At 36.7% G+C, this 16555-nt stretch overlaps 1 protein-coding gene across 7 annotated transcripts in view; it reads right to left on the minus strand.

The window, feature by feature from the left end:
• Positions 1-208: 208 nt before the first annotated feature.
• The window catches only part of LOC107158377 (ATP-binding cassette sub-family A member 6-like), a 27446-nt gene continuing 11099 nt past the window's right edge, over positions 209-16555 (minus strand). For 4 of the 7 annotated variants that reach the window (XM_048798193.1, XM_015504862.2, XM_048798196.1 and 1 more), the window contains exons 4-20: positions 16259-16432; positions 15922-16035; positions 13087-13206; positions 12863-12907; positions 11671-11748; positions 10409-10500; positions 9400-9526; positions 8648-8765; positions 7467-7558; positions 6855-7039; positions 6244-6319; positions 6073-6167; positions 4121-4240; positions 3801-3941; positions 2776-2855; positions 580-635; positions 209-453 (exon numbers count right to left, since the gene is read on the minus strand). In XM_048798193.1, the coding sequence (XP_048654150.1) occupies positions 352-453; positions 580-635; positions 2776-2855; positions 3801-3941; positions 4121-4240; positions 6073-6167; positions 6244-6319; positions 6855-7039; positions 7467-7558; positions 8648-8765; positions 9400-9526; positions 10409-10500; positions 11671-11748; positions 12863-12907; positions 13087-13206; positions 15922-16035; positions 16259-16432 (1815 nt within the window). In that variant the 3' untranslated portion in view covers positions 209-351. Of the gene's footprint in view, positions 454-579; positions 636-660; positions 711-2775; positions 2856-3772; positions 3942-4120; positions 4241-6072; positions 6168-6243; positions 6320-6854; positions 7040-7466; positions 7559-8647; positions 8766-9399; positions 9527-10408; positions 10501-11670; positions 11749-12862; positions 12908-13086; positions 13207-15921; positions 16036-16258; positions 16433-16555 lie in introns of those variants that run through there. The other 3 variants (XR_007345657.1, XM_048798194.1, XM_048798197.1) reach the window with 3 other exon arrangements.

Here is a 16555-nt window from a genome sequence, read left to right on the forward strand (position 1 = left end):
TATTGATGAGGAAGTGAGGGTAATCATAAGAACATCAGATTAGTATTCAAAATTTTAAAATTCTGAACAAATATTATTATAACTCCTCTTGTTTTCAAAAGGTATACTAGAGCTTCTTTTCCAATGTGCATGTTTGTTCATTTTTTTAATTCAAGGGTCTTTTAGTCCTTTTAGTCCTTAACAGTCTTTCCATTACTTTTAAAAGGAATAACTTTTAAATTTATTCATTTATTGAGTACACATACAACATATACCTGATCCTGATATCAAATGATCTTTTAAATCATACACACTGCTAATTATTACATAAAATAAATGTTAATAGCACATCAGCCCATTGGGTTTGAGGACTTAGGGTTCATCTGAATAAGAAAGGAGTTTCCATCTCATGGTTGTATCAACTTCTTCATCAACATTTTCAGGCTCTGGCTTCTTAAAAAATTCCAGGAATACCTAAGAGAAGAAAAGAAGGAGAAGGAATAGTCAGGTTGTAGGCTGTCTTCCAAATAAACAGAAAAAATGCATGTTGCTTGCAAGTAAAATTTACAGAGATGATAGAAAGTCAAATGGCAGACTCACCTTTTCCAGCGTGCACTGAGAGAGGCTATATTCTTCCAGGTTGAAGTTATGTTTAACTGGTGGGAAAAAGGACTAGGTATAGATTCTGACAATTTATTACCAGGATTTTTTCCAAGTCATATGAACTAAATCTGCAAGTTATTAATATAAATATTTTTTTTGCAGAAGGATGAAATAATAAACATCATAAAGAGTTAATATAAATGCATACTAAATTCACCTTGATATTAGGGTTTTTTCATACATTGTCTGATAATATGTGTTGTGATATTAGCATATGTGTTTGGGGAACTACACATGTTCCTTTAGGAACTACATCACTGACATATCCTTACTACATAAGGAATATTTTGTTCTTGTTTCACACCCATCTAATACTCCCTTTAGTAGGTTCTGCCACACCAGGTCTCTGCCAGTCTTCTTCACCACAAACTCTGAATGACATCTGTCACTGGATTCACATATTCACATGTTCATGCTTTATCAAGTACAGCCTAAGAATCTCCTACATGAAAGGTGCTCTCAGATGCCAGAAACAGAACAATAAAGAAACAGGCAAAACCCTCTGCCTTTGTATTTGCATCTTAGTGGGGATAATATGGGCATTAATCCATGAACCCTTAAGTATATAACAGAGTAAATTATTATAGTGGCTCTAGAGAAAAAGAAAGCAGATAAATAAAATAGGGTGTGCTGGGCACTTTTTTTAATAGGATGTTCAGGAAGGTCACAGAAATAAGGTGATCGTTGAGCAGAAACCAGAAACAGTGGAGAAGCAGCTTGGATATTTAGGAAGAATTTCAGAATACAAAGTCCTGAGGCAGGAACACTATGTCTGGCAGCATTTAGGAAGAGCCAGGAAGTCCATTGTCTAGAGTGAAAGGAGCACAGCAGAGATTACTTATTATCTCAAGCACAAGGAACCAGGCACAGTTCTAGGTACTCAAAATTAACTTGTTGAATACTCTGAACAACCTGGCAAAGAGGGCACTGATATTATTCCTCATTGTCGAGATGAGCCATCTAGACAGGCAGGTATCAAGCAATTTTTACCTAATGTCTCTTGGGTAGAAAGCAACAGCAGTGGCATGGGAACCAATAAGACTGGCTCTGGACTCTGAACTCTTCACCACTATGCTGTGCTGAGAAATTACACCACACTGGTCTGCTGCTGAGAATGACCCACTTGAAAGCAGAAAAATGATAGCAAGTAGCAAGAGAAATTATGCTCAGTCAGGGAATGGCTGAGCTATCATTCAAAGCCACAGGAAGGCTGAGAACACCAGCACAGATATGAGGAGGTTGATGGACAAATGGAAGGTTTCTCTATTGCTTTCCTTTTATTAGTGAAATATAAAGCAAGGACATCAACTGAGGGAGGAAAGTGAGAAGGAGGTAGATATGGAAGGAGAAGAGGGGTGAAGCACTCATTAGGACATGTGGTGTGAAGGACTGTGTATAAGTAGGAAAAGCAGGCCACACCAAAGGGCTTTATGAGGGTAATGTTGTGGAGGCCCAGTAAGAATGGTCAAGCATGGCTGTGTGTTTTCACACAGTTTCCCTTCCTGCACTGCAGATTAACCTCCTTCCAGACAGCTGGATTAATTATTGGTATGATTTGATTGGGAGGGATCCCCTGAAAAACTCATGTGGTAATGCAGAAATATTTAGAGGTGAAATGATTATAAGAGATATAACCTAATCAGTGGATTAATTCATTTGATGGATTATTCGCTTGAATGGATTGCTGGGTGGTAATTGTAGTCAGATAGGGTGTGGCCAGAGGAAGTAGGTCACTAGGGGTGTGTCGTTGGAGATTATATCTATCCCTGGCTCCTTGCTTTTTGTATTTGCTTCTGGGCTGACACAAGCTGACAGCCCTCCTCCATCAAGCCCTTCCACCATGATGTTCTGCCTCACTGTAGTCCCAGAGCAACGGAATTGGTCCAACATGAACTGAACCTCTGAAACGGTGACCTCAGAATTGAAAATTTCTTCCACTAAATTGTTATTGTCAGGTATTTTGGTCACAGCTATGAAAAGTGACTAACACACCTATCATCATCTACAATTACCATTCTTAAAAATCATGCCCTGCTGGGTCTGTTTAAAAAATATATCATACAACCAATCATCTCCAACTGAATTAAAAGTCTTGATCCTTCAAGACTTTTGTTTAAATATGGTCATTCTTACCTGTTTCTAATTTGTAAAAGGCCTGAGATAGAGGGTAAACATCTGCTATGGGCAGCTTAAAGGTCAACAAGGAAGAAAACCTGGGAACAGGAAAATGTCATCTTCAACTCAGAATCTCCATTGAGGGGAAAGACAAGCATCAAAATAAATACTGCTATTATCACTAACTTCCTTTTTTTAAAACAAAAATTTTCTTTTTAAAATAAAAATGATCATTTATCATTCATCAATGGAAAAATTTAATCATTTTTGGTACCTTGCTATTGTAGATTCTTCTAGTAATGATCTGGCATAGTTACATATTATGCTGAGTTTACCCAAACTGTTTACTTGTTACAAAAAAATATTCTAAACTTTTCCCTTTGATGAAAGTTCAGACTTGTCACCAGAAAGCTAACTTGTAAACAGAGATTGAAGCTGGGAGAAAGGGACATAAAAGACCTGAAGACTTCGCTGGCCTCAAAGGAACAGTCAGAATTGATTTGGGACATCTTGTTTCCATGTACTACTTCTGGTTGCACACTCTCATGCCCTCTTCTCAGCTCTTTCCCAAATAGAGGTTGGTGCTCCCACATGGCCCAAAGGTTGACGACACCCACATGACAGGCTCCCTACAGACCAGTCCCTGCTCCTTCCATCATACCATCCATGGTCTTCCCATGTATATCAAAACCTCTTGTCTAATCTACGACACCAAAATTCTAAAAACAGGACTGAGTTACATGCCCTGAAGCATACCTTAGATAGTCAATTACATTTGCACTTTGCTAAAATAAAAATAACAATTTTTATATCCTGTTTCTTTGATGTACTTGTCTTAAATTCAGCTCTCACTCAACCATCTTGTCCTCCCCCAATCTCATTTGCGCACTCCCAAGCCTTTTCTAATAAGGAAGAGTCAACAAATCCTTTCCTGAGGTCCCTAACTATGAATTGAAATGAAATCACAATGAAGTTCTCCCAGAGCAAAAAAGAAACCTGAGGGTAAAGCCCACACCTTTCTCCAAAGTCAGAACCCTTTTCACCTTTCCTGCTGCGCAGCCTGGGGGAAAAGATTCAGAATCTCGGTGTGGATCAAAGGTACTTGAGAAGGCTCCTTCACTTTGAGTTCTAGAATGTAATCTTTGCCAAATTTTCTTTTCAGGTGTTGGATGGAACCAATGCATCTATGGGTAAGAAGGAGAACATGTTGGAAAAAACACTACCACTAACATTTGGATGCAATTCTTCAATTTCCAAGGTAGTGGAAAGGGAAAGGAAAGGCTCCAGCTGCTCACTGCAGTTCTGCCCTTTCCACAGGGATTCTGTGTTAGGTGTCAAGTGCAGGCTCTGGAGTGATACCCACCTCAGCCTTCCAGACACCATGATGGCCACACGGTCACACAGAGCCTCAGCCTCAGCCAGGTAGTGGGTGGTCAAGAGGACACTCTTCTCAGTGTTCTTAACAGCTGCCTGGATTGCCTGCCTGAAGTGAGCCAAGACAGTAACAGCATTTAAAACAAAAATACAAAACAACACTGACTGACAGAGAACAAAATAGAGGAGAATTTTTATAGATAATTTTTAAATCTTATCCAGATTCTAATTTAAAAATACCAGGGAAAACTGAATACTATGTTTTGATAACTTAAGGGAAAGTTTTTAATATTTTTAGATATGCTTATCTTATTGTTGTAAAGGTTTTTTTTTAAAATTCTCTTTATCTTTTGAAGATACTAACTGAAATATTTATAAAGCAAAAGGGTAAGCTGCCTCATATTTCATTCAAAATACCTGGAAGATAGGGAAAGGAAGTAGATAAATGTGTATGTGAAAAGTTGGCCTGATATTGATAACTATTGAAACTCAGTGATGGATACAGCAGATTTGTAAATCATTCTTTGTACATTTGCATAAAAGTTCCATAACAAAGGAGTTTTTAAAGTTGGAAAAATATTGGATTGTAATAAATATGAAACTATACTGGAAATTTTATTAATCCAAAGAGTAACTCATAGAAAATAAAGTAAGAAGAGGAAAAGACTGAAAAGTTGAATAAACAATTTTATAAATTAAAAGGGGAAGAAAGGAGGGGCTGGAGTTGCAGCTCAGCTGTACAGTGCTTGCCTCACATGTGTGAGGCACTAGGTTTGATTCTCAGCCCCACATATAAATAAGTGAATAAAAGTCCTTCAACAACTAAAAAGTATTTTAAAAGGAGGTACAGAAAGGAAATGATGTCAGTAAATTAACAGTCTCTAGGAAAATAGAGTAGAAGGAGATAATTGTAAACATCTCAAAAATTAAAATATATTCCAAATTAAAATGCCCCAAACTCTAAGACTCCAACAAAATATTTAGGATCTTTTCTAAGCCTAAATACTAGAAAAATATGATGCAGATTTGCAAAATATATGTTTGCTCAATAATATGAATTATCTTTGCTATGGTTTGAATCTTGAATGTCCCCAAAAGCCCATAGGTTAAGGCTTGAACCTAGGGTGGTGCCATTGGGAGGAAGTGGGACCTTTAAGAGGTGGGGCACCTAGTGGGAGTCTTTGTGTCCTTTGGGGCTTGTCTTCCTAAGGAGATTGTGGAACCTCAGCTCCCTTCTTGCTTTCTTGCTTTCTTTGCCCTGGCTTGTGAGGTGAGCAGTTTTGCTCTGTCACACGTTTCCACCATGATGTGCTGCCTTGCCACAGGCACAAAGCAATGGGGCAAAGTGATCATGCACTGAGCCTCCAAAGAGATGAGCTAAATAAATCTCTTCTCTTCATAAGTTAATTCTCTCAGGTATTTATTATAATGATAGCTGATGAATAACTAACACATGATCTTTCCATTCTTGTGATAAAATAGGTAGGAGAATAACTTTAAAAGGATGAAACGTTTATTTTGGCTCACAGTTTCAGAAGTTTCAGTCCATATTCAGTTGGCTCTGTTGCTTTGGGGCCTGTGGCACTGTGGATAACCATGGCAGGGAGCATAGGATGGAGCAGAGATGACCACCTCATGGTGGCCGGGAAGGACGAAGAGAGACAGGAGAGGCCAGCATCCCAGTATCCCATCCAAGGCCATGCCCCTAATGACCAAACTTTCTTCCACTAGGTCACACCACTCAATAACATCACAGGTTGGGGACCAAGCCTTGGGCCCTTTGGGGAATATTCACGATCCAAACTATAGCAGCAGATTAGGACACAGTCTCCACTGAATCAGACACCAGTAGATTTGAGTATTGATTTCCAAGATCAGTTTATAGGCACCACTTCACAAAACATTTATACTTATGGCTCTGAGGCTTATGATAATGCTCACCAAATCTGTTGCTGCCCTGTTGGATCTATGCCTGTAGAGGGTTCATCCAGAAGCAAGATGGGTGAATTTCCCAGGATGCTCAGCACAAAACATAGCTGCAATGTAGAGAAACACCTCTGTTTGGCTCCATTCCACGCAAGCCCTCAGAAGAACATCAAATATCACATGTACCTTTCTTGTGGTCCCTGATGCTAATTTCTGCACTGGAACATTTAGCTGCTCATACAGGTTGAAAGCATTCACTAGTCTGATAGAAAACAGGATAAATATATAAGGACAATTAGGAATTTCTGGAAAATGCAAGTGTACAATTCTAACAGAACTGAAGGAACATATGGCCATACTATTCTCAAAATGCTAAGTCATGCCCAACACTTTAAGTCATGGTAAAGAAAAAAAAAACTATTTACTTTGGAATACAATAGTTTTCAACTCAAAAAAAAAAACAGTTTTAAAGAAAAACTAGAATTCTAGAAATCTGAATGAGAAACTGAAAATGGATGTTTATTCAGTTTCCAGTTTTTTATTAGAAAAACTGAAATGAATGGTTATTCATGATTTCATTAACTTATTCCTTGGCAATAATTTATATAATCATTTTTTTAAATTCCCTCTTTCAGGGATGCAGGAAACCATGTCTTGTCCTTCATCCCTGTTCTACCACCAATGCTCTGAAAAGGTGTAAATGCCTTCCCACTCTCCACTCTTTATTGGTGAGTTCATCATCAATGATACAGCTTCCCTGCCTCTTGGCAAAAAGGAATCGCAGGACCTCTCTGTACCGTGAAATCACAATGGCAGCGTCCTCTTTCTGCAGCCCTTTCACGGTGGCATACACCTCCAGGTGTTCCTTCATTGTCAGGGTGGGCCACAGCACATTCTCCTGAGGACAGTACCCCAGGAACTTGACCATGCCATCTCCCTGCTGACCCAGAAATGACTTGCATTCCCCAACTCTCAGTTCCACCTACAAAGGTAAAACAGTTTTAAAAACATGTAGCCTTTTCTCCAGCGGTACAAGTAATCAAAAAACTGACACATAGCTAAAAAATGCCTAAACTGTCAGATCATCAAAGGAATGCCCTAGAAATTGCTTCATATTTATTACAGAAAGCATGTACTCTATTAATATAAAATTACATTCTGACATGTAGGGGGCTGGGAGACATAATAAGCTTCAGGGGTTTCCAAGATATTGTGATGAAGAAAAGGTACTTGGTTTCTGGGGACATCCCAACTTCTTTCATAAACCTTTAAATGCCTGGTAAAAGTAATAAAAGAGAAAAAATAAAAATATCTAAAATACAAAAACTACAGACTTACAATGATATAACCTATATTGATCATGAAATTTCTGTGCTGGGATTAGAAGGCATTTCTTTGCTTCTCAGTACCTGTCCTGCTGTTGGCTTTGTGATCCCAGCTATCATCCTAATAGAAGAACTTTTACCAGCACCATTGGGTCCTAGCAATCCCAAAACTTCACCTGCAAAAAAGAATCAGATTATTAATAGTGGAGGTGAATTCACAGTTTACATAAACCTGTTTCTTCAATGTAATCACATCTGTGCAATAAACCTGTTTCTTCAATGTAATCACATCTGTGCAACTGACAGTATCATTTTATAATTTGTAATACATACGTAATCAATGTTGCCAAAACATTAATTCTTGTGATTATATAAAATATTAGCAAAAAGTGCATGAAGTTGATGTCAATACATTTATCTTCATTCACTGAGACTTCCTATTTCCATTAATAATGTACCTAAATTGTTTTCTATAGTAGTACAGATATAAGTGATTCCTATATCTGGGAAGTCAGGGACACTTCATCCCAAATCCAATTACCCATGTCTAAACTACTGTGTCCTTTCTTCCATGCTGATATAAATTCAGGAACAAATAGTAGTCAGCATGTGTATTTTCAAAATATGAATTAAACCATGAAACGGGCCTGCTAAAAGTCCTCAAATTACAGTCCCTAACTTGGAATGAAATATGAATTTCTAACTGTTTTAAAAATCTTATCCCACCCACCCCACCCATTGTTTGATTTCATCCCTTCTATTCTCAGATGCACCCACTGGCCTCTCTGAGACTCAAATTCTCCTGCTATGTTGATATGAGTCCCTGCCCTTGCAGTTTCCTCTACCTGGGTGCACTTATCTCTTAATGTTTGCATGGCTCACACCTTCTTATCACCAGATCTGACTTTAATGTCACTACCCCAAAATGTCTTCCCTGACCCTATTCAAACACTGCTCCACATCACATGTCATTTCAAATATTTCAGTTTTCCACATTAACTTACTAAATACCTGATACTTTTCTTTGTAAGTTATTTTTATTTATGAATCCTCTTCTAAGATGAAAAACATGCTGGGGGAGAAAATTTGCCTACTTTCTTCATAATTCCATTTCCAGATCCTAAAATGACCCCTGGTACACTTAAAAAGCATGTCTAATAAATGAGTGAATGAAGGCCTTTGCAAATTAAACAATGCTGACAGAATAGATGTTCAGTGGCTATTTCCAAATACAACAGTCAATTCAAAATGTGGTTACTTCAAACCTTTTTTCACACAGAAAGAAATATTTCTTGCTGCTATTTTCTTCTTCCTCTTTGAAAAGCAACTTTTCCTCTGGCCTGCATACACTTTGTGTAGACAGCTGGCAATTATGACTGGATTCTAGAAGAGATAACAGCATGATGTGTTGCTATGATCTCCCTGCTAGGACCTTTCGTGAATTATGTCATAGACAAGACCATATTTTGAAAGAGTAATCCATAATGTTTATTACACTTTTATTAAATATATTAATCTCCCCACTAAAAAATCTATTGAATTTTTTCACTAAAAAAAAAAACAAATGTAATATGCATTCATTAGCAATGAATAGTGTCCTATTTCTAAATAGACTGAGAAAATATGAATTTCATGGAACACAGCTCATGACCTTGCCAGAACAGAGTGGCCAAGCTCATGGAAACATCACGACCTCCAACTCACAGAATGAAAGACTAACCCTTAAAATCTTAATCTCCACTTAGTATTTTATAACAAATCTCACATTAATTATTCAACTCAAGAAGATTTGTTCAGTTTTAAAATGCAAGCACTAATTGTCAAAACTCATTTTCTCAAAAGAAGAATAAAATCATTATGTTTTGTGTTCTTTTATCTTCCAAAAAAGTGTCTGCATATTTAAGGATTAAAAACACACCAAACTCCAAACATTCAAAATGAAAACCAAGATATGGAACTCTAAGTTGGATACTTCTTGGGTATTTCCAGTAACATGCTTTATTTCTTGCTTTTCTACCTCATTTACGTTTGAAGTGGTCAGGGCACTTGATGCTCTCATTCTTTCTGCTTGAACATCTTCATCTTCATCTTCATCTACATGTATTTCTGGATTAAGTGGAACATTTTGAATTTGTGGGGAGATTCTGTAGAAAAATTGAAATGTTACATGTGGTTCTCCACTTGTCAAAGACATATCAAAAGTCAGTGTTTCAGCCAGATGTGGTGGTGCATGCCTGTAATTCCAGCAGTTCAGGAGGCTGAGGCAGGAGGATTGAGAATTCAAAGCCAACCTCAGCAACTCAACAAGGCCTTAAGCAACTCAGCAAGACCCTGTCTCTAAATAAAATATAAAAAAGGACTGGAGATGTGACTCAGTGGTTAAGCACCCCTGAATTCAATCCCTGGTACCAAAAGAAAAAAAAAGTCAGTGTCCCTGTAATTTTCCAAGTGTCCTTTCTTTTATTAGACTGGTGGTGATTATAACTGCCAGTGTTTCTTCTGCTTTGCTGAGAACTCCCGTTCCACTAGCCAGAATCCCTCTCTTCCAGTAAGTGGATTTGACCTTTCAAACTCATCAGCAAATACTGCTCCTTCCTCTTGACAATGCAACTCATTCTCATGCCTCTGCTTGCTCTCAGCCCATCTTCATCAGGCCCATTGTGTCAACATCTTTCACTGCTCAGTCTTTCCAGAGCCCTCCACTTGTGAAATACTATGAACTACTTTGCTAAATCAATTCATCCTACCTAGTCTGTTCAAGAGTGCACACTCTTGGATGGGCTAATGGTGTGTTTGGGTGCTCGTTCATATTTTTGAGAAACTAAAGTCTCCCTCAGCAGCTTAGAGGCCAAGTTCTCCCAGAACTCTGAATTCCTGGCAGTAAACCAGAAATCCATTGATCATAATGCCAAACATCATACTGCTTAGATTGTACACATAAATCCATAATCACAAGCTGACAGTACAGCCACCACCTAGGAATATTAAAGTATGATATCAAATATAAAGTTAAAAATTTTACCAACCTGAAAACAGGATCTTTTCGTATTACTTTCTGTCCACATTTTAGTTCCATGCATCTTAGAATAAACACCAATAGCAAAGCCTGGACATAAGGCTAAGAGACAAGAAAAGAGTTTTATTTAACATCAGTTCAGAAATGTAACTTAAACATTCATGTGAAATTGGTGGTGTTTGTCAGGTAACATTGTTGTGAATTCTTATAAGTCAGTGGAGAAACCTAGTTATTCAGTCACAATCTGTCTTAGCTGAACCTGCCTCCTTTGTTCTGCTCACAACCCACATTCAGTCTGTCAGTAAATTCTGCATGCTTCATCTTCAAAATTATTCATAAATCAACTACTTCTCACCCCTACTGTGTTATTCCTACATGGGTCATTATTATTTGTCATCTGTATAATTACAACACGTTCCCACCTGGTCTCTCTCAGCTCCTCTTAACCTAAACATCCCTTCTCACCAGTCACCAGAGCTATTCTTCAATACGTAAGTATGATTGTACCACATTGCCTAAGACCCTTCAGACTCCTCCATCACTCAAAGTAGTGTTGGTGTCCTTAGAGTGGCCCAGACTGCTCTGTGTGGTCCCTTCTCCCAACTCTACACTTGTTCCACTACCTCTGTGACTATCTCTCCTATGACTCTGCCCCTTGATTGCTCTGCCTAAACCACACTGGCCTCCCAGATGACCCTGGGACAAACAAAGGTCACTCCAGCTATCTCCTGGAATGTTCTTCTCCAAGCCTTTCCTGGCCACCTATCTAACAGAGTATGTATAATTTAATTAGGTTATCGCCTATATACTTCACCCAAATATAAGGTCTCTGAGAACAGGGATGTCTATATGTTTGTTTACACCAGAAAAGTACTGACACAGAATATTTAAAGATAGTAGTTTTTCTCAACCTAAATTTGCCAATGTAATAATTTTTCCCTTTCAGTCTATTCAACTTTTCCTCTTTCATCTGTAATTCAAAAGATTAAATTTATATTGTATCTGTATTTTTTACAATCTTTCTCAAATTTAATGGGGGCAGTAAACAGGAGAAGCAAAAATTAATTTTATGTTGAATTCTTGTCTTATTCATTCTAGTCATGCATATAAGAAGTAATTCTAAGGTTTAAGATCATATCCAAACGTAATTGATTTATCTAAGACTATATTTAAAATACTTTCAGATCTGGCATATCCCAGACAAGATTAAATAGTTATAGTAAATGACAGCCATTCAAAAGAATATGTGGTGAGGTAATAAGGTCCTCTTACTATTAGGCACACTAGAAGATCAACAGCACTCAGGTGAAATATGAATTCTTGAAATTCTTCATAGTACTCCTCTGCTCTCTGAAAAGGCAAAAAAAAAAGGATGGGGGATAAATGAAATTTCATCATCTTTACAATTTTCACTTAAATAATATGAAATTTTACAGATTGACTATCTTCTCATTTATCTCAATTCCTCTATGTACATTGGTGACAAATTCCCTGCACAGAAACAGGGGAGTCTCCTACTCAAGTCTTGCTGTTTCTCAATGAGCAGGTAATCTCCTCTCTTCCAATTAAAAAAAAATCTCTTGGTTTAAAACCAAAACATTTGCCAAAAGCCCATTGAAAGCAAGGCAGAGAGAGGTGTAGGCATTGTGAAAATTTCTGGGAGTTGAGATACCTGTCTTAAGTGTCCCATGGAAGCCTATTCACAGGGTTGCTTCTCCCCACATGGTGACCATTTCCCATCATAATAAATAGCACTATCATGTTATTCTTTCTTCATCAGTCAATTCATTCAGAGAGTAACTCATTCCTCCTAATATGTGATAGATCTAGATTAATGGATTTCCCCTTGCTGGTTTCTACTTGTATTTTAAAAGCAAAATGCTTTAAGCAAAGGGCTGAGTATACAGTCAAGAACTCCAGATATCCCTCAGTTGATGGAGAAGTATTTTTGTTCTGATGCCTTTGCTTCCCTCTGCAGAACGTGCTTACTCCCTGCCTCACTCCCTGACACATTAACTCTTAATTATCCTTTAGGAATGTATGGAAACATCAAGTCCCCAGAAGAATTCTGACTTTCCAGAGCACATTGGCTGAACTTTGCATGTTCTCCCTTGGTCCTCTGCCCTTCTCCTTTGTAACCTTTTAAGTTTGTTGTGTTCACTTTCTGGAAGTTGATCTTTGTCTCCTCTAAACTCTGTGAAAGGAAGGACTATGGGATCTTGTTCATCAGGTGTCCTAATGCTTAGCGGAATAGTGTTTGATACCTGTTTTTGAATACCTAGATGGTATGGTGCATGAATTTATCCTCAGAGTGGATAATGAATACCCATTGACCCAGAGAGCTCTTTTAAATCTGATGTTAGATTTCAATAGCATTTAATGGGGCATATATTTTTGCAAAGTGCATAGGAGAAGGCTTTTTTAACAGCTTTATGAGGATTAATTTTCATGCCATAATATTTACCCATTTTAAGTGCACAACTCCAGGATGTTTTGTAAGTTTACAAAGCTGTGGAGAATCATACTTCAAGTTTAGAACATTTTAGTCATCCAAAAGAAATACCTCATGGTCATTTTATATCACTTCCAATTCAAACTAATCCACTTTCTATCCTTGTAGATCTTGAAGAAGCTCTTCCATAAGGCTACATATTCATTATTAAGGGCACAGATGGTAAGACTTCTTACATTTTCCAGGAAGATAAGAAATACTTCCAAGGTCGATGATGGAAGTAACACCATGCTGACAATTATCATAGTTAGCTTGAAGTCATTGATAAAAATGATGTAAAGCATGAAGTTCAAGACCTACAAGGGAAGTCCAATGGTATTACATCAGACACACTCCGCCCATATTCACTTGATAAATAATTTAAGATGTAGATAGATGTTCTTATCACATATGTCATATTTTTCCATATGCAAACATAATTACATGCTATCACTATGCCTCCTTCCAGAGAGAGAAGGGGAAAAGGAGCTTTTGTTAATGAGAACATACATGAATTTTAGCTTCCCAACAGAAAATTTTTTAATTTTATTTTTGTTAACATGTATTAATTGCACATATTAAGTTCAGTATAAACTTTGTTTTTTCTTTTCCTGCCTTTTTTTTTTTTGGTCCTGGGATTAATCCCAGGACCCAGAGTCTCACTCATGTTAAACATGTGCTCTACAACTGAGCTACACCCACAGTCCCAGTGGTATTTCAGCACATGAATATGGCACGTACTGCCTAATCAGGGGAATAATCCCTTATGTTTGGAGCCTTTGAACTCCTCTCTTCTAGATATTCATAAAATACATAATATTGTTGAGAACTTTAGTCAACCTACTGAGCTGTTGAACACCACAAGTTATTCGGTTTTGGTCCCTGTTGCCAAAACTTCTTTTATTTTCCCTCCATTTCTCATCCTTCCCAACCTCCAGTAATCACTAACTTTCATTCAAAGCAACTATTTTTTTAGCTTCTACATATGAGAGAGAACATATGCCATTTGTTTTTCTGTGTCTGGCTTATTCACTCAACACACTGTCCTCAAAGTTTATCCATTTTGCTGCAAATAAAAAGATTTCATTGCTTTTTATTTTTTGGTATCAAAAATTGAACCCAGGGCATTTTAACACTAACCCTCCCTCATCCCTTTTTTATTTTGAGACAAAGTCTCACCAGTTTGCTTAGGGCCTTGCTAAATTGCTCAGGCTGGCTTTGAACTTGATATCCTACTGCCTGAACCTCTCCAGCTGCTGGAATTATAGGCATGCACCACCTCATCCACCTATGAAATAGTTTTGACTAGCATTCCCCTGATGGATGATGAGTCTCTTTCTTTCTTTCTCTCTTTCTTCCTCTCTCTCTTTCTTTCTCTCTCACTTTCTTTCTTTCTTTCTTTCTGGCATATTTGTTGTCTATTTGTATGCTTTTGAGAAGTATATGTTCATATCATTCACCCATTTTTTTATTTGATTACTTGTTATTTTGTTGTGAAATTTTTTGAGTTCCTTATATATTCTGGATATTAATCCTGTGTCTTTTTTATATGACCCTAAAAACATAAAAAAAAAAAAAATGAAGAAACTTCTGCACCACAAAGGGAACAATCAACAAAGCAAGAAGATGTTTATAGAGTGGGGGAAAATATTTGCCAACTATAGTCTCACAAGAAAATTTCTAATAGATGAAGAGATTGAAGATTAAGGAGAGGGCTGAGGATGTGGCTCAAGTGGTAGCGCGCTCGCTTGGCATGCGTGCGGCCCGGGTTGGATCCTCAGCACCACATAAAAACAAAGATGTTGTGTCCGCCGAAAACTAAAAAATAAATATTAAAAAATTCTCTCTCTCTCTCTCTCTCTCTCTCTCTCTCTCTCTCTCTTAAAAAAAAAGAAGATTAAGGGGATATTTAAAATGACCAAATAGACTTCCTGACCCAGTATTCAATTCAACCCAAGATAACAGGATAAAAAGAGGAATGAGCTTTTTAAAGCTAAGGTAACAATAGTAAAAAATATGTAAATCCTGTATAAATTGAAAGTTACATGGGCAGTTATTTTAAAAATCCATCTTACTATTTTGCCTCTCACCAAACTATCACAAAGCTTTGCCATTGTCCTGCCTAATACATTTCGCCCCAGTTCCAAGTAAGTGCTTTTTCTGAGATTGTGCATTTTCATAGCAATAGACTCATTTTCTTTTAGAATACTGGTAAATGGGAGAAGGGGATAAAAATAACTTTTTATTTTTCTGTTTTGAGGATCAATTTATCAGCCAACAAATATGTATTAAGCATTAAATTAAACCTCTGCTAGATCTAGTAATGTACTATTTGAATAAAAATTCTAATCTCTAGGTTCACTGAATATTACATAAATGCCAGGAATGAAGAAAGCCTGAATTACTTACTATAATCCTTACAATTACTCTATAATGTACTAACTGTTATTCTTTTATTTATAAATGAGAAATCTAGGGTTCAGAGATGTTAGAGATGGTCAGACACTAAGAGATGTTAGGGTTTAAAACCACACAGCAAATGCAAGATTGAAGTTCAAAACTCTAGGTGTAGATTTTGTAAGTTTTAATGTCTTAGACTTATGTTTAAGTTTTCATTTAGAAACAGGTGAGACTAGGATCAGTTTTTGTTCTAGTGTTGCCAGGAAGCTCCATAACATAAAGTATCTATACACTCAATAGTATATTTTATATTTCAGGTTTTCTATGAAGTTCTTTATGAACTCTGTTGATAGGGTGGTAACTAAATTATTTAGGAACATCACTAACTCAATACCGAGTTACCTTTGTCCTCCTTTCGACGGTGCAGTTTTAAAGTACAGGTTTAAGTACCCCTTATCTGAAATTCTTGGGACCAGAAATGTTTGGGTTTGGAGCATTTTGGATTTTGAATTTTAACTTCTATTGTTAAGACAGGTTGCTTAAGACAAACGTGACTATGTGTGACATTACATCGACAGTTTAGAAATAACTATGTCTCTAGTGTGTATGTATAATAATGTATGTGTACTTACAATATAGAAGCAAAACCACCAGAGGCTACTATTTTTTCTACTCTTACAAAAAATAAATGATATCACATATGTCAGGAAGATAAGAGAAGCTGAATAACCAAGTGATACAACAACCTGAAGAAATACAAAATATATAATAATCAAAAAATGAAATATTATCTGAAGAAAAAAATCACATTACAAATATATTAAAAATATGTTGTTGCACATAAACTTTACAAGCATTTTTTTGGTTTATGGTAAAATAAATATGTAATCACCATTATTATAGAAAATATTAATTTAAAAAAATTATTAATTACCTTATAAAATTTGATCTATTTAATATGCTACTTACCATAGCAAATAAACCTTGACTTGAAATATAAACTTCCATCATGTTTGTTATGTAGATGATTAAATACATTAAAAGGAGAATTAAATTGAAGAGGTTAATATCCACCACTGCCTGCCCACACCAGTAAGCAGAGGGGTAGAGGCCTGAAATCCATAGCTGAGAACTAGCTTTCTTCTGATGAGAGAACACAGGATATATATAGGTTCAAATAAAATCCAAATACAAAAAAAATATATTGAAAGTATTTTTAAGATATATAATCTAACCTAATATTTAAAAAATAACATGTACTATATA

Source organism: Marmota marmota, unplaced genomic scaffold, assembly GCF_001458135.2.
Source record: "Marmota marmota marmota unplaced genomic scaffold, marMar, whole genome shotgun sequence".
In the NCBI taxonomy this organism is placed as follows: domain Eukaryota; kingdom Metazoa; phylum Chordata; class Mammalia; order Rodentia; family Sciuridae; genus Marmota; species Marmota marmota.